The 18,604-nt window shown below is 42.6% G+C and overlaps 1 protein-coding gene across 7 annotated transcripts in view; it reads right to left on the bottom strand.

Moving 5' to 3' along the window:
* PHF20 (PHD finger protein 20) overlaps positions 1 to 18,604 on the bottom strand; it is a 132,341-nt gene that overhangs the window by 19,911 nt on the left and 93,826 nt on the right. For all 7 annotated transcript variants that reach the window (XM_006089479.3, XM_023754436.1, XM_023754437.1 and 4 more), the window contains 3 exons: positions 10,664 to 10,762; positions 9,376 to 9,543; positions 8,431 to 8,609 (listed from right to left, as the gene is read on the bottom strand). In XM_006089479.3, coding sequence (XP_006089541.1) covers positions 8,431 to 8,609; positions 9,376 to 9,543; positions 10,664 to 10,762 — 446 coding nt within the window. The remainder of the gene's footprint in view (positions 1 to 8,430; positions 8,610 to 9,375; positions 9,544 to 10,663; positions 10,763 to 18,604) is intronic.

The following is an 18,604-nucleotide window of genomic DNA, read 5'->3' as shown; positions in this document are numbered from 1 at the left end:
GGGGGGGCCCCTAAATACATTTTTCTTTTTTTTGGGAGGTTATATTTTCGAAAATAAAAAACATCCCCGGAAAGTTTTTCTTTTTTAAAAATACTTTGGCTTTTTTAAAAATAAAAATCCCACCCGGGGGGGGGGGGGGGGAAAAAATACCTAAGACTATCTAAAAACAAAACATGCAAGATCTCTATCAAGAAAGATTTTTTTAAATATACTTTTATTGATTTCAGAGAGGAAGGGAGAGGGGAGAGAGAGAGAGAAACATCAATGATGAGAGAGAATCACTGATCAGCTGCCGCCTGCACACCCCCTACTGGAGATTGAGCCTGAAACCCAGGCATGTGCCCTTGACCGGAATCGAACGTGGGACCCTTCGGTCCGCAGGCCGATGCTATATCCACTGACCCAAACCAGCCAGGGCTGAAGAAAGATTTTTAAATACTACTTGAGGGACACAGAAACTAAGTCAAGGGTAAGGTGCACCTTATTCCTGATTCCTGGATAGCAAGAGTGGGGTATAGTGTTGGGACAACCTTACACCAGGATAAATTCCAGGCAGATCAAATATTTAAATGGAATAAATGAAACCTCAAAAATACCAGAAGAAACCATGAGAATTCTTTTATTAACATTTCTATAAGTTTTTATGAATTTCCAATGAGAAAGCAACTGTTATTCAAATCCCAGAAATTATTAAAGGAAAGTTTAATATATCTGACTGCATAAAAACATGAAATCTGTAAGATAAGTCAAAAACCAGATGACAAACATTTGTAACTGTTTTTTTGTAACAGCCAATACAAAAACACATCTACAAAAAGCCTATACAAATGAGTAGTAAAATGACCCACTATTCTACAGAAAAATTGATAAATAACATGAACAGTCAAAGAGAAAAAACTGATTCTTAAATAAAAAGATGTTCAATTCAACCATTAAAAGAATAAATTAATGTAAAGTAACTTGAATAAATATAAATTAATATGAAATAAAACCAGACTAATAATATGCATACACAGTATTTCTAGGTATGGGGATTACATGTAAATATCAATCAATCTATAATAATAGAGGGAAAACCAAGATGGCAGCATAGGTAAACACCGGAAATTGCTGCCTGGCACAACCACTTCAAAAATACAACTAAAAGACAAAACGGACATCATCCAGAACCACAGGAAGGCTGGCTGAGTGGAAATTCTACAACTAGAAGGAAAGAGAAAAGCACACTGAGACTCAGAGGAGGTGCAGAAGTAAAGTGCAGAGGTACGGAGGCGCACGTGGAAAGGGCTGGCAACTGAGGACACGGTTGTCTTTTTCAATCGGGAGGGAGTCTCAAGCTCCCCACTGCTCTGAACTCCAGTTCTGGGCGGGTCTCTGGGGACCCAGACTCATACGGGAGAAACTGGCCTGTCTGGCAGCAGGCAGAACTTGAGGGTGGCTTTCTCTCAGAGGTGCTTGCAGCGATTACCTGGGACACTGAGACGCAGGACCTCTTAGGGTAGGACTGAGGAAGAGCCATAGTTGTTAGCTCTGCCCTGTTGATTCCCTGAGACCCCGCCCCACCCAAGCTGTGCACAGAGGCTTTTGCATACGAAAGGCCTGGCCCTTTGCAATCTGAAAATTACCTAACAAACTGCAGCTGGGTCAGAGAGACCCAGAACTTCCAAAAGAAGGCCCCAGGCCCCACAGCAGCTTGCATTGCTTCACAGCTGGGCCTCATCTGGGCACCTCCAAACCCCAAACAAAGAAGAGGAATCTGCAGATTTCTCCATAGCTCCTGCTGGGTAGCCTCAGGCAGAGGCTAAATTAGCACCTCCTTAGAGATCCAAGAGCCAGTGTACCTAGTGGTCAGAGTGGGACCATCCAGATTACAACTCCTTAGATCCATAAGGGACACACTCAGGGGGCAGACTCAGTGAGCACCAAAGCCCCACTGAAGCAAGTCTTGCCCCAGAAGGGTGTCTCCAGCACAGAAGTTCTCCCGCTGATTCTCACAGCCAATTGGCCTGGAGGTCAATTCCTCCCAGTGTTATCTACAACAATCAAGTCTTAACTACAACAAGACTGTGCACAAAGCCCACAAAGGGGTGCACCAAGAGTGTCCACCTCAAGTAATTGGGGAGGCTGAGCCACTGGGCCCTATAGGACACCTAGCACACAAAGCCACTCTATCAACACAGGGAAGCATAAAAAAGGCGGAGACAAAGAAACAGGACACAAATGACAGAAATGGAGGAAAGCAAACTACTGAATGTAGAGTTCAAAACCACACTTATAAGGTTTTTCAAGAATTTTCTAGAAACCGCCAATAAATTTAGTGAGACCCTCAAGAAATCTAATGAGACCCTCGAGGTTATGAAAAAGGACCAACTAGAAATTAAGCATACACTGACTGAAATAAAGAATATTATACAGAGATCCAACAGCAGACTAGAGGATCACAAGAATCAAGTCAAAGATTTGAAATACAAAGAAGCAAAAAACACCCAACCGGAAAAACAAAAACAAAAACGAATCCAAAAATATGAAGATAGTGTAAGGAGCCTCTGGGACAACTTCAAACGTACCAACATCAGAATTATGGGGGTGCCAGAAGAAGAGGGAGAGCAAGATATTGAAAACCAATTTGAAGAAATAATGGCAGAAAACTTCCCCCACCTGGTGAAAGAAATAGACTTCCAAGTCCAGGAAGCGCAGAGAACCCCAAACAAAAGGAATCCAAATAGGACCACACCAAGACACATCATCATTAAAATGCCAAGAGCAAAAGACAAAGAGAGAATCTTAAAAGCAGCAAGAGAAAAAAAGTCAGTCACCTACAAGGGAGTACCCATACGACTGTCAGCTGATTTCTCAACAGAAACTATGCAGGCCAGAAGGGAGTGGCAAGAAATATTCAAAGTGATGAATACCAAGAACCTACAACCAAGATTACTTTACCCAGAAAAGCTATCATTCAGAATTGAAGGTCAGATAAAGAGCTTCACAGATAAGGAAAAGCTAAAGGAGTTCATCACCACTAACCCCAGTTCTTATATGAAATGTTGAACGGTATCCTTTAAGAAGAGGAAGGAGAAGAAAAAGGTAAAGATACAAATTATGAACAACAAATACCCATTTATCAACAAGTGAATCTAAAAATCAAGTGAATAAATAATCTGATGAACAGAATAAACTGGTGATTATAATAGAATCAGGGGCATAGAAAGGGAGTGGCCTGACTATTCTCGGGGGGAAAGGGGTGTGGGGGGTGCGGGAAGAGACTGGACAAAAATCGTATACCTATGGATGAGGACAGTTGGGGGGGAGGGGTAAGGGCTGAGGGTGGGGTGGGAACCAGGTGAAGGGGAGGTATGGGGGAAAAAAGAGGAACAACTGTAAAAATCTGGACAATAAAGATTTAATTAAAAAATAATAATAAAAGCGTAATATGCTTATTAGACCAGACGTCCTTCCGGACAAAGCCGGGTCTGTGAGGGAAGGCTTAATCTTGCATGAATTTCGTGCATTGGGCTTCTAGTTTTTTATAACTTTATGTACTGCCTGAAGTTTTTTTAGTAAACATTTATTACCATCATCATAAAAATTTTATTCTTGTGAAAAACTGTTTTTAAAGAACATACTGTTCATTTATATATGCTTGTGTATATGTGTATTCCAAAATATTAACAGTTGTTATCCCTGGTTAAAAATAGTCTGGCTAATTCTCGTTAAAGTCTGATAGTACCTTGTATACTAACAAGGGTGCTGGTGAGACTTCTTTGGTACTGCCTCCAGAGAGGGTTTATGTAATATTGCTATGACAAATAGCAATATTTGCCAAACTTACAAATGCACATACCCTTTAGCCCAGGAATTCCACTTCAAAACTCGGCCCACAGATATACTTACAGAAAATTATTCATTAGTTCACTGATATAATTATTTTTATTTACTTATTGTTTTTTTGTCGTTCTTTTTCCCCACTACTGTTATGATTAGAAACAATCTAAATGTCCATCATCAATAGGAGAAGGGTTAAATAAATTATCATCCACCCATTATGCAGCTATAAAAAAGAATGTGGAAGCTTTTCATATTTGAAAATGAAGTGGACTTCAACTTATACATTGTTATATGAAAAAAAAATCTTGAAAATACTACATATAAAATAATATTTGTATTTTAAAAAAGACAGTTGCACATCAATGTGAATGCATTCAATGCCAATGCACTTAAAAATGGTTAAAATCGTAAATTTTATGTTATGTGTATTTCACCACACAAATAAAAGAATGGAGAGAACATATTTATTATTACATGTTTGGCCACAGAATGTTTGTGGAATGATATACAAAATGAAAACTAGTGGCCCAGTGCACGAAATTCGTACACTTTTAATTAAAAGGGAATTAATTAGAGGAAATATTTTAATATTGCTATTTGCCCTTTCTCTATAATAGAAGTGTGAGAGATGAAAGAAAATTAGTAAAATGTATATGAAAATCTTCCTCCTGTCAGAATCTGGGGTGTGCCGCGGAACCCAGAGTCAAGTCCCCACCCACCCGCGTGCACCTCGAAATCGCGCAAGACCCAGACCCGACAGGTCCCACCCCCATTGGGCAAGATCCAGACCCAGCCGGCCCCATCCCTGTCAAGCCCTGCCAGGCAGGGGGCGCAGCCTCAGGTCCCCCATCAAGCTTCACTGGGTGGGGGGCGCAGCCTCAGGGCCCCTACCAAGCCCTGCCGGGTGCGGGACGCAGGCTCAGGTCCCCCGGCCCAGTGCCGGGTGGGGGGCACGGCCTCAGGTCCCCCGGGCTGGTACCAGGGTCGGGGGCACAGCCTCAGGTCCCCCGGCCCGGTGCCAGGGTAGGGGACGCAGCCTAAGGTTCCCCGTCAAGCCCTACTGGGCAGGGGGCACAGCCTCCAGTCCCTGCTGATCGCTCGTTATGGCCCATTACGGGAACCCCGCCACACTGTGGGCGCAGCCATCTTTGTTATGGGAACCCTGCCTCCGCTGTGGGCGCAGCCATCTTGTGACAGTGTGACAGAGTGAGAGTCAATTTGCATATTACCTCTTTATTATATAGGATTATTATATAGGATGATAAGGGCTGCCTCTAGGGAAGGGTTGTTGACAGAGATGGAGGTAAGATTTTTCTCTGTATACCTATGTATATACCTTTTAGCCTTTGAACTATGTGAATGCATTAGCTAGCAACAAATAAATAATATAAATTTTAAAACAAACCAACGTTTTAAAATGGACTTCTTATTAAAACTGCTACACAATTTTTACTGGGGTTTGGCATCTAATATATATTTGTTGCTCTAGGACAGCGGTTCTCAACCTGTGGGTCGCAAACAATGAAAATACATCCTGCATATCAGATATTTACATTACAATTCATTACAGTAGCAAAATTACAGTTACGAAGTAGCAATGAAAATAATTTTATGTTTGGGGGTCACCACAACATGAGGAACTGCATTAAAGGGTCACGGCATTAGAAAGGTTGAGAACCACTGTGCTAGGGCAAAGGTCAGCAAACTCCAGCCCACAGGCCAAATCCAGCTAGAGTCCTGTTTTTATAAATAAAATATCATATGAACATGCTCATTCATTTTACATATTGCCTATGGCTGCTTAGGGCACAGTTGAGTAGTTGCAATAAATACCATATGGTCCTCAAGGCCTAAAATATTTATTATTTGGTCCTACCAGAAAATGTTTGCCAAAACCTGGCCTAGAGTAATTAAAGTAATTTAAATATCAAATGGGTTCCCTGATGTTAATATTTAATGTGTTACCCAGATTTCTCAAACATTCATAATTACTAAGTAAGATTTTAACCTAGTGATTTTAATTAGCACTGGTAAATAAAATCAAATAATAAAGTAATGTTGCTACCAATCAAATAATGAAAATGGTCAAAGAAAGTCATTTCTCTAAAGTAATGTATGTAGTTTACAGAAAACAAACTCTAAATGTATTCTAGGGTTGTACAAATTATCAACGTAAGTTAAAATTTTAAGAAAAATTTATTTGAACCTTCCTAGATAACGAACACATTTAAAACTAAATGATGAATAAATCTTAACAGTTTAAAATGTATTTTTTTCCATTTAGCTCCCTCTAAATTTATGTATGCCTTCTGCTACAATTCCTGAGTGGAAAAGGTACATTGCTCATGACAGGGAAAGTCAGAAACTGTCCTTCTATAACACAAAGCCAGATGGACAGCAAGTGGATAGCAGGAAAAGTCTACAACAAAGCCAAAGGGGTTCTGAAGTGAGCTCATCATCACCACAATGCCAGATGGGAAGCCACAGTGCTAAGCTGAGCTGGGAGAAAGGTCATGTAGAGCCTGAGAAGCAGGAGATGAAAGTCAGTTCCGGACTCTGCCATTAACAGCTGGTATACCTCAATAGCTCCAAACTTAGCTTCTTCATAAAGCACAGAATGGCACATCAAACTCTACCCCCAAACACCCTGTGATCCTTGCTACTTATAGAAAAATCAATGGAGAAAGGACCACAGTACAACAGCACTATCTCCCATACTGATTAGCCAGAACAAAGTTGCCAGAGGGGCCTTCATTATTCACCCACTAAAGATTTCTATGGACAAATGAGAACCAAATCAGGCTTCCAAGGCCTAGAACAGAGCACACATCCAGAGACAGGATAAAAACTAAGAATCTTGTCTTAGATGGTGTGGCTTAGTTGGATAAAGTGTCGCCTTGTGCACCAAAGGGTCAAAGGTTTAATTCCTGGTCAGGGCACATACCTGGATTGCGGTACCAGAGGTGATCAATCAATGTCTCTCTCTCTCCCCCTCACCTTCCCTCCTTCCCTTCCTCCTCTTCTCCCTAACCTTCCTCTCTCTCTAGAATCAATAAAAAGCATATCTTCAGGTGAGGATTTAACAAAACCAAAACTAACAATCTCCAACATCCTTTTAAAAACCAAACTTAAAAAATAAAATGCGCACTCAAACATGTTCCAAGCTTAATGTTAAGACAAACACAGCCTGCCAGTACATATAATTCTGTGCTGCTAGGCTAGCTTTGCATTATGCTGCCTTGGAACAAAGTTTTTCCTCCCATCTCTGATTAATCAAAGTGACTACATAACACGTTGTTTAGGAAAACTCACCCATACAAAGGCTATCAGCATTAGGCTTATCTCTCAGAATGAGAAAAATAATTGAGCCACTGAAATGCTCCAAGTTGGCCACTGTCAGTCACAATCCTGGATTAGGCCCACCATTCACATTTCTTTTATTTAAAAAAAAAATTTTTTTTTTTTGGGGGGGGGAGGGAGGGATGGAGGGAGGGAGGGAGGAACGTTGATGTGAAAGAGACACAGCAATTGGACTGGGGCCAGGGATCAAATGAACTTGCAATCCAGGTACATGCCCTTGACCAGGAATTGAACCCTCAACCCCTTGATCCACAGACCCAGGTTCCAACCATTGAGCCACACGGGCCAGGGCACACATTTCTGAATTTGAAAGTGAAGATCATACAGTCAGAACTTTCCCTAAACTGCTGCTTTTACCTTTAAACATTTTGATTTTCTGTGAAAGAGTCCATTAGGAAAAGGAGTTCTGATACTTAAAAAGTTTGAAAACCACAAACCTAAGGCATACTTAAGGTCATAAATATCAGGCAGTAATTGAGACTACTCATGCACCCTGAATTCCCAGAGATTACCATAAAGTCTAATCAAAAGGAAAGAAACTCCCAAAGAATCCTAACCAACATAGCCATGATTTACTTAAAGAACTCAGGTACCCTGGACAGCCAGGCAGCTGCCAAGGCACATAGGGTATTTATGACAGCTCTTAGAGTCAGCTAGACAGGAACCACCTCCACCAGAACTGTGATTAAGAGCAAGAGAGGAACCATAGGAAAGCAGGTGCAGGCCAGTGATGATCTCCCCAAGCAGGCAGGGAGGCCCACAGGCACATCCCAGAGATGGAAATGACAAATACAAATATCAGGAAAATAAAGAACAAGAAACAGACAAGTTATAAAACTGACCTCCATTTCTTTAGGCCATAAAGAAAATTTACCTCAGACAGAAGGTATGGATCCACAGGAAGATTATTCCAGAAATTTGGAGAGCCCTGCTGTTCAAATCCTGTGTGACCACAGGCTAGGCCCTTCCTATTTGTGGATCCCAGCAGACCCAGGCAGAGCATGAGAGGTTTAGAGTCAATAATCCCTCAAGTTCTCTCTTCTTCTATTAATAAGCTATTTACACCAGCCCAAGATTCAGAGGAAGCTAAACCAAAAAGCAAAGCTCAATCTGCTGCTGATAAAACTGCCTCTCTGGGGCTTCTGACGTGACTATTTTTGCTGGCCTGTAACTGTAGTCCCTCAAAATTCCCTCCAAGGACCAGCGTGTGCTTCTCTATACCTGTCTCCTGGAAGCTCTACCTACCTGAATCATAAAGTCATTTTCCTCCTGAACCTCACAGATGCAGCGGACCACTTCAAAATCATAGCGGTCATCCCCATCGAGTTCCTCATCTGGGTTGGTGGTCACATCGACGTCTTGGCCATACTCTTCATCGCTCCAAAGAAAGCTCTCTGAAGAGGACTCACTCAGATTATCCTCCTCTGAGAGGAAAGGGAAAGTAACAGGCACTATTTTAGATTATGTTATAAAAATTTTTAAATCTTAGCTTGTCATCTAGTAACAGCCCAAATGATGTATGCTGAGACAGAAGCCCAAGGTAAATGGCTGCTCAAGGTCACAGGGTTCATTGACGAGAAGCTGTAACTCCTCCATGAACCACACAGATCATCATCCCTAAGGACTCACACATGTTCCTCAACCTCACCCCATCCAGCCAGGACCTGGCTTAGTCAAGTCTGTATCCAGAGCCACCTTTAACTGTGGATGGTGGTGAAAGGGGCAGATTCCAGTTATAATCAGAACTAAAATCGCTAGGTCTTGGGGCCTGACTAGTTATAATTACAGGTAACCTTTAGCTATCACTTATTCTGTAGACACTGTTCTAAATACTTTGCACATACTTAGTAACTCCTTTTAAACTCACAATCATCCTACAAGTTGCTGGAGAAGGGGAACCTTCAGGGTTGACTCAGATTTCCTTGAGCAACCAGGTTGGATGCAGAGGCCATCAAATAAGAAATGAAGGAATGGGGAGCAGGTGTGCAAGGGGATGGGGATAATGAATTTGGTTATAGATACACTGGAGGTACCTGAGAGACCAAAGTTGGAAAGAATGGAACTTTAAGGAAGGCACAGCTAATGGCCTTTATTTAATTTGATGTACTTATTTTAAAAAATCGACATAATTCCAGTCTTGTCAGACTACAGAGCTATACAAATGATCAAGCCAGCAGAGAGCCTCCTTACCAGGTACTTTCATCACTTTCCCTTTGTTGTTTCCAGATTCTGAGCCATGGAGCTGTGGACTCATATGGACCCCAGGCTTGTGAGAGGACCCACACCTGGTGACAGCAAATGCCTTGGGTGGAGAAGGTTCCTGGCAGGTGTCACTGATCTCCTCACTGCAGGGGCATTCTGAAAAACCAAGATCAGAAAGGAATAAGCACCCACCCCCGGACATCAGGACATTCTAGAAGAGTGGTTCTCAACTTTCCTAATGCCGCGACCCTTTAATACAGTTCCTCATGTTGTGGTGACCCACAACCATAAAATTATTTTCGTTGCTACTTCATAACTGTAATGTTGCTACTGTTATGAATCGTAATGTAAATATCTGATATGCAGGATGTATTTAGGCGACCCCTGTGAAAGGGTCGTTCGGCCCCCAAAGGGGTCGCAACCCACAGGTTGAGAACCGCTGTTCTAGAATCAACCCCATCCAACCAATAGCTCTGCTGCTTAAACAGCTAAAAGGCTCAGGAGTAAAGTGGTATGGAGGAGAGACTTGGGGATTAATTCTTCCGGCTACTTCTGAGAACCTCAAAACCAAAGCTTCCTCTTCATCATCACCCTTCTTCCCTGATCTTTTCTGATAAAACTGTTTTTCTAAGCCAGAAGATTATTTTTCTAAGCCTAGCTACCAAGGTTGGAACACTGATTTTCTTTGAAAATAAACTTTTTTTGTGAGATCTAGACACACACTTTTCAAGAATTGAATCTTGCCCAGCTGGTAAGGCTCAGTGGTTGAATATCAACCTATGAACCAGGAGGTCATGATTCAATTCCAGGTCAGGGCACTTGCCCGGGTTGCAGGCTCCATCTCCAGTAGGGAACGTATAGGAGGCAGCCAATCAAAGATTCTCTGTCATTGTTGACGTTTCTATCTTTCTCTCCCTCTCCCTTCCTCTCTAAAATTAAAAAAATAATAAAAAGTGAATCCTTTCCCGAAAGATTTCAGAGATGTGTGTTTGAATCGTGTGTGCAAACAAATACAGTCCTTTATCTGCATATCCTCTGCTACTAGGATGCTTTCCTATGCACTTCCCTGTGGCAGCGCACACTGGCCAATGAAGTAAGAGGGAGGGTTTCCTAAATTCCAATGTGGTCTTATAACTCCCCTGCCAGGGCTGAGCCTACCAGGTCTGATGACCTTCCTGTCCGTGCAAGCTCAGAGGCCAGGACTGGGGAGAAAGCAACCCCTCAGCCCACTCATGTTAAGGAAACCCAAGTGAAACACCCTACAGGAAAAAATTACCAGGTTTGGTTTTCTTCTTCTTTTTCTTTTTCTTCTTTGGCTTCATTCTCACAAACTCTTTGAATTTCTTCTCTTTATTCTTGTCCTTGTCTTTTGCAGCTAGAATTAAATACAAGTGTAAGTATTGGCATTCTAACATTTTGTTTTCAACTCTTGGGGTTTATATTCTTAACCATGGCCAACGTGAAGAACTAAAACAAATGGTAGAACAGAATTCTGGGTCTGGTTCTGCCCTCAAGGCTTTGGAGCCCTTTCTCCATCACCTTAGTCTTTTAAACCTGGGGTCAGCAAACTCTGGCCCACTGCCTGTTATTGTAAATAAGTTTTATTAAAACACACCATGCTCATTGGTTACTTGCTGACTATAACTGCTTTCATACCTCAACCACAGAGCTGACAGAGACCCTGTGGCTCTCAAAGCTGAAGATATTTATTGTCTGGCCCTTTACAGAAAAAAAGTTTCCTGACCTTACTTTTATCAGTGCTTCCCTGGCTACATACTACAATCACCAGGGAAGATTTTTCAAAAGTGACTGCCCTGGTCCCACCCACAGAAATTCTGATTTTATTGGCTTGAGGTGTAACCTGGCGTCAGGATTTTGCTTTATACTTTTTTTTCCCTTTTATAATTTTTTCCTTTTATAAAAAAATTCACATAATTTTTTTGTGAATTATACCCATTAAAAATGAACAATTCACCAAATACCACAACTTCATTCTCTGCTACTCTTCACAGCAAAACTCCTTAAGTTATCAATACTCCCTGTTCAAACTTGTTGTCCCCACGCAACACTCCTAACTCAACATCGTACTAGACTAGACTTATTAGCCAGTACAGTAAGATAAGGAAATAAAATACAGATTGGGAAGGGAAGAACTAAAACTCCATTTGCAGAGACATGATTATCTATGTAGGAAAATCCCAAAGAATTAACAAAACAAAAACTGGAACTAATAGTGATTATGGCAAGGTTGCAAAATACAAGGTTAATATACAAAAGTCCATTGCTTTTCCATATAATCAGTAAATAGTAAGGAGGCCTGTATGTCTCCATCAGAAGTGAAATTAGAATTAGGTTGAGAAAAAGATGATGAAATGGGCTACAGGCAGATCAGGGCCTTATAAGGAAAGTTGGCCTTTACCATGAGGCAACTGAAAGGAAGGAGTACTAGGAGTACTATGATGTATCTTCACCCACACACATATAGAAACTGCTGCCCAATCCAATTTTTAATTTGCAAATTCTGGTTAAAATGACCTCCAAACTAAACTGTACCCATTAGTTTTGTGAAATGCTAACAGCAATAACCCCAATTAGTAGCAGAACTGGCTGAAGAAGAGGTATCACCTATGTCCTGGATCCCTGAGATAGAGAGGTGGAGATGCAAGGTATAAATACCCAAAATCTAGGCTACGGCATACCCAGTTAGCACCTAAGTATGGGAGTTCCTTTGGGCTTCTCAACAACAATCTTTTTTGCATTTCCCATTTTTATAAAACAGCATCAGCCCTAATTGGTTTGGCTCAGTGCATAGAGCATCGGCCTGCGGACTGAAGGGTCCCTGGTTCGATTCTGGTCAAGGGAACATGCCTGGGTTGCTGGCCCGATCCCCAGTAGGGAGCATGCAGGAGGCAGCTGATCAATGATTTGCTCTCATCACTAATGTTTCTATGTCTCTCTCCCTTTCCCTTCCTCTCTGAAATAAAAATATAAAACAAAAACAGCATCACATCGTTTAGGGAAACCAGTAGGCAGTAAGTGAAGGGTGGGGCAACTCATTCCATACAAGGGATTCCCGAAGACCCCACATTATTCAAACTAACATAATTCCTGACTAATGTTCCCATAAAATGAAGGTATACTAAACACACTCTCATTGGCCTACCAGCTTTGAAATCATGTGGTTGATGAGTTTTCTGTTTCTTGGGATTTGCATTAATTCAAATTTTGTACATTAAGGTAAGATTTTTTAATATCACACAACTTCAAACTCTTAAACTTCAATTTTGCATAAAATACAGCTATACCATAACATTATTACTACTTTGCAGAGGAAGAAGTGAAATTCAGAGAAGCTGCAAGATCACATAAACTGGTGTACAGAAAAAGATGAACTCAGACCTATTAAAAGATCTGGGGAGGAGAAACCAAGATGGCGGCATAGGTTAATGCCGGAGTTTGCTGCCTCTAACAACCACTTCAAAAATACAACTAAAAGACGGAACGGACATCATCCAGAACCACAGGAAGGCTGGCTGAATGGAAGTTCTACAACTAGGAGGAACCGAGAATCAGAGGAGGCGCAGTGCTGAAGTAAAATACTAAGGTGCGGAGTGCACGAGGCGTGGGCTGGTGGCTGAGGGCGTGGTTGTCTGTTTCAATCCGGAGGGAGCCTCAGACTCTGAGCTCCAGATCCGGGCGAGTCTCTAGGGACCCAGACTCAAACAGGAGAAGCAGGACTGTCTGGCTACGGTCCCTCCGAGGTTTGCAGCTGTTGCTGGGACAGAGAGGCAGAGCCCCTGGGGACGGACTGAGAGCAGCCATAACTGCTCCCTCCTCCGCCCTGTTGATCCTGTGGGACCCGCCCCGCCCAAGCCCTGCACAGAGCCACTTGCTGGATAGCCTCAGGCAAAGGCTAGATTAGCACAGCCAGTCGGCCTGGAGGTCAAATCCCTCTAGTATTAACTATAACAATCAAGGCTTAACTACAACAAGACTGCGCACAAAGACCACTAGGGGGTGTACCAAGAAAGCGTAAAAAATGCGGAGACAAAGAAAGAGGACAAAACTATCAAGGGAGGATATTGAGTTCAGAACCACACTTTTGAGGTCTCTCAAGAGGCTTCTAGAGTCTGTCGATAAACTTGATGAGTTGTACAGGAAATCTAATGAGACCCTCGATGGTGTGATAAAGGACCATCTAGAAAGTAAGCATACACTGACTGAAATAAAGAATATTATACAGACTCCCAACAGCAGACCAGAGGAGCGCAAGAATCAAGTCAAAGATTTGAAATGCGAAGAAGCGAGAAACACCCAACCGGAAAAGCAAAATGAAAAAAGAACCCAAAAATACGAAGATAGTGTAAGGAGCCTCTGGGACAGCTTCAAACGTACCAACATCAGAATTATAGGGGTACCAGAAGATGAGAGAGAGCAAGATATTGAAAACCTATTTGAAGAAATAATGACAGAAAACTTCCCCCACCTGGTGAAAGAAATAGACTTACAAGTCCAGGAAGCGCAGAGAACCCCAAACAAAAGGAATCCAAAGAGGACCACACCAAGACACATCATCATTAAAATGCCAAGAGCAAAAGACAAAGAGAGAATCTTAAAAGCAGCAAGAGAAAGAAACTCAGTTACCTACAAGGGAATACCCATACGACTGTCAGCTGATTTCTCAACAGAAACTTTGCAGGCCAGAAGGGAGTGGCAAGAAATATTCAAAGTGATGAATGCCAAGAACCTACAACCAAGATTACTTTACCCAGAAAAGCTATCATTCAGAATTGAAGGTCAGATAAAGAGCTTCACAGATAAGGAAAAGCTAAAGGAGTTCATCACCACCAAACCAGTATTATATGAAATGCTGAAAGGTATCCTTTAAGAAGAGGAAGAAGAAGAAAAAGGTAAAGATACAAATTATGAACAACAAATATGCATCTATCAACAAATGAATCTAAGAATCAAGTGAATAAATAACCTGATGTACAGAATGAACTGGTGATTATAATAGAATCAGGGACATAGAAAGGGAATGGACTGACTATTCTTGGGGGGAAAAGGGGTGTGGGAGATGCGGGAAGAGACTGGACAAGAATCGTGCACCTATGGATGAACACAGTGGGTGGGGAGTGAGGGCGGAGGGTGGGGTGGGAGCTGAAAGGAGGGGAGTTATGGGGGGAAAAAAGAGGAACAAATGTAATAATCTGAACAATAAAGATTTAATTAAAAAAAAAAAAAGATCTGGGAATGTCCAGGGAGGAATCAGTTCTTACAGGCTTTACAGTCTATCCAGAGAGCAATCCAGAAGCACGTCCGAGCTTTCAACCTGGTGACTCTGTTTGGGTAAAGACCACCCAAGGACTGACTCCTACCTGGAGGGGACCACATACCGTCATCCTGACCACCCCCACAACTCTCAAGGTTGCAGGACTAAACACCTGGATCCACCACTCCCAGGTGAAGGCAGCCCACCAGCGGAGTGACATCCAGTCTGAGTGGAAGGTGACCTCTGACCAAAAGAAGCTTGTGGGACAAGGGGGGGGGGGGGGGAGGAATGAGGAGGAAACTGGTCTTGCAAGGCCTGTCAGGCCATAAAAACTGAACAATGCACTACCCTGGGAGGGAGGGGTGGGGGAAGGTCGTTATCTCTGGCCCCAGGACAGATCATCCATATGACTTGGGAACCCCCAACACCTGGGGGCCTTCCTATAAGCCCATAAGGGGGTGCAACCATATCTGCAAGACAAAGACCCCAGAGGGATATATATAGACACGCTCTCTGCATGTTTCTTCACTCTGATTTGGAAATTATTCCCGGAGTCCACAGGTGTAATTAAAACAGTGTTCCTCAAAAAAAAAGATCTGGGAAGCCTCGGGCCCTGTAATAGGAAATGAGCACATGGCATGGAGCTGTTCTCAACACCACAACCACCCCTTCATTGGTTGTGCAGGTTTCTTTCCTCACTTTGTACTTGCTAATGTAGCAGACAGGTGGGAATCTCCCATAACCTCCCCTACCCTTACTTCACTGTGCAGCATTTAAGGGGTTTGGACAGAAATGACTCCATATTGAGTTAAACCAATAAGAGTAATCCCATGCCCCTTGTCACAGTGACAGCCTTAGATAATCTGAGCCTGGGCCAACTGGTGCATAAGGCAGGAACAGGAATGGACTAATCTGACCCAAACTTTGGACTCTGGTCCAACACTTATTAAAAGAGTAATAAGCTCTTACCCTCTTGTTAGATTTGAATGAAGCAGCATATGTTACGGGCTACCATCCTATAACAAAGGTACTCAATCTGAAAACAGCAATGACAGGCAAGATAGTAAGACACTAGGTCCTCAACCAATAGTCCTGGAGCAATACCTTCTCTGGACTTCTCTAGTGAGTGAGCTAACACAGCTCCTTTATTAAGAAGTCAATTCAAATTGCGTTTCCTGTTACTTATAAGTAAAAGTACCCCAAGTGTCCCAGCTGGTCAGAAATATGGTCACATTAAGCTTCAGAGAGTCCTCCCTGAGGTTTTAATTAGAGGAGCAAACAATGAGGATAAAAAGAAAAGATTCTTGGAACTGTTCTAGAGAAGCCCATGTTCTCTGAACACAAAGAGAAAAGAGAAGCCTTCAGAGGTGCACCTTGGCTTCTAGCTAAAGCTTATGAAGTCATATGTGGCCTTAGGTGGCAGAGTTCACAGGAAGAGTTGCCCAGCAGGGACTAAACTAATCCAGGTGAGTCCTTGAGGAACAGGGGCAGAGAAGGTAACAACAGGCAGAGCTTCCTTCCCTTGAGTCCTAATAGACAGCAGAGCCTAGAAATGAGAGTATGGGCTCAGCAACTAGATTCAAATCATGGCTCCACCACCTGATTGATAGATAGATAGATAGATAGATAGATAGATAGATAGATAGATAGATAGATAGTGGTTCAAGTTAATCCATCCCATTTGCACCTCAGTTTCTAATCTATAAAGTGGTAACAATAGTACCTGCCTCATAGAGTTTGTTTTGAGGATTAAATAGGACAATACAAGTGAAGAATTTGAAACAGTGCCCAGCACATGGCAAGTACTCAAATGTTAACTGTTATTATCTTGCTTGTGATACTGTCTGCTCAGAAAGTGGTGCCGTGTGCTATCAGTTCTCTCTTCAGACAGCTTGACCAATTGTTCCAGGATCCACAAAACCTGTAACCTGCCTATAGAGCTTCTTTCTGAATGCTCAGACTCAGCTGGACAGAACGACTTCCTGCCAGGGTTCTGTATCACAGAACAGCTTGTCCCCCGAGTAGGGCATGGCTTTTCCAGGATAGCCATTGTCCTTTCCTCAGGCTGCAGATACCCATCAGGAGAAATACCAGGGCCCTTCTTGTTTCCTGTGTACACACAGCCTGCTTTCTTTCTTTTTTTTTTTTTCAAGCTTTTTTAAAAATCCTCACCCAGGATATGTTTTTATTAATTTTAGAGAAAGAGAGAAACATCAATGTGAGAGAAATATTGATCGGTTGCCTCCCATACGCACCCCGACCAGGGATCAAACCTGCAACTAAGTATGTGCCCTGCCCAGGAATCGTCCCTGCAACCTTTTGGTGTAAGATGATGCTCCCACTAACTGAGCCACCCGGCCAGGGCTGCTCCCTATTTCTCCATCACATCATCACTAACTTATGACAGAAGAAGGGCAGCAAACTGCTGCTTCCAGGAGGAAAGAGGAAAGAATATCACTCTCACCTATGGGAGAACTGCTTGTATACCACAGAGCATGGCCACACAGCTGACATAAGCAATGACTAGAGCGTGTTCTGATCTGCATGAGGGGATGGCAGCTCAAGTACAGAGTAGAAGTGGGTATTCTCTTGGAAAGATTCTCATTGTCTATCAGAGGAAGTGATGCTCATGGCCTAACACCATCATTTCACCGTGTCTACTCTCCCAGCTTCATCTCCCATCATCCCCTACCAGGGATCCCACCCAGACATCAGCCAAAAATAGCCCTCCAATAAGTCCCTCCCTCAAACCCTATATTTTTCTGCCGTAGCTCATATGACACAGACTGCTATGCATTCTCCAATACCCTTTTTTCCCCACTTCTTCTACAAGAAGAGAGTACATTTTCCAGCTTCCCCTGACAGAGTTAGAGCCAGGTACATATGTTTGGGATATGAACAGAAGTGATTGTGGTACTTTTGGGTTGTGCCCTTAAAAGAAAGAAGCATGCCCTTCCTTTCCTTTCCCAGCAGCTAAAAGAAGGCAAGGTGGTAAGCAATTCTGGATCATGCAGAGGAGAACAACACCTTAACCTTAGGCCTGATGGAACAATGAGGAAAAGGCTAGTTCTGGACAATTTCACAGAGCCACTGTGGGCGCTTGCAGTCTGACCAGAGAAGGAAATAAACCTGTCTTGTTAAAGCCAACTACTTTGACATAGTAATCTATACCCTAATTAAGCTCATATTACTCTCTTCCATTAAAGGAGAAAGCACATGTCCCTATCAGAAGGCCAGTCTAATACCACAAGAAAAAATGTGCAGATGGTGACAAAGAAGCACCCACTGCCCAAAGGCTCATTCTGGCCTAAAGCTAAGATTTATCCAGAGTGAGAACATGAACCAAAGGTTCCCTTTCATCCTAGAATATTCTTTGTGAGCCAAACCTCTACTCTGGACTGAACTCACATATGCAGAAACAAACCCAATACAGTACCAAGGAAGCCTAAACTTGCCCCTGAAGAGAATTTATTAAATGTATTCTGGCACCGTAAGAAACCTCATTTGGAAAAGCAAATCTACACTGACCTTCCAAATTCACTTATGAGAGACTAAAGGCTTAACTCAGGGAAGAGGAAACATCTGAAAGTAAGAGTCAGAAGGGCACTTTAGGGACAGACTATCATTGACAGTTTGTTGTCCTCGATGACTGTAAACCTTTGCTCTGCTTGTTCCCAGCAGAGGGATGCCTTTCCTATTCCTCTGACTTCTGGCCCAACCCTTACCTACCCATACCCTTTAAAGCTAACTCAAATGTCGCCTTCTCCTCTCAACATCTCATCCTGCTCTATAGGCAAAATCTGAATCTGTGTTCCCACAGTACTTTATATGTCCCTGACATTGGACTTGGCCCTTTTCACTGTATCTGTTCATGTGCTTTTGTACCCTACATCATCACTTCAGAAATGAGGAAGTCAGATCCGTAATGAGCTCAGAGCACAAGTA

This window comes from Myotis lucifugus, unplaced genomic scaffold, assembly GCF_000147115.1.
Source record: "Myotis lucifugus unplaced genomic scaffold, Myoluc2.0 scaffold_60, whole genome shotgun sequence".
NCBI classification, from domain to species: domain Eukaryota; kingdom Metazoa; phylum Chordata; class Mammalia; order Chiroptera; family Vespertilionidae; genus Myotis; species Myotis lucifugus.
The sequence above is the reverse complement of the archived record's forward strand: the minus strand, read 5'-3'. Positions and strand labels throughout refer to the sequence as shown.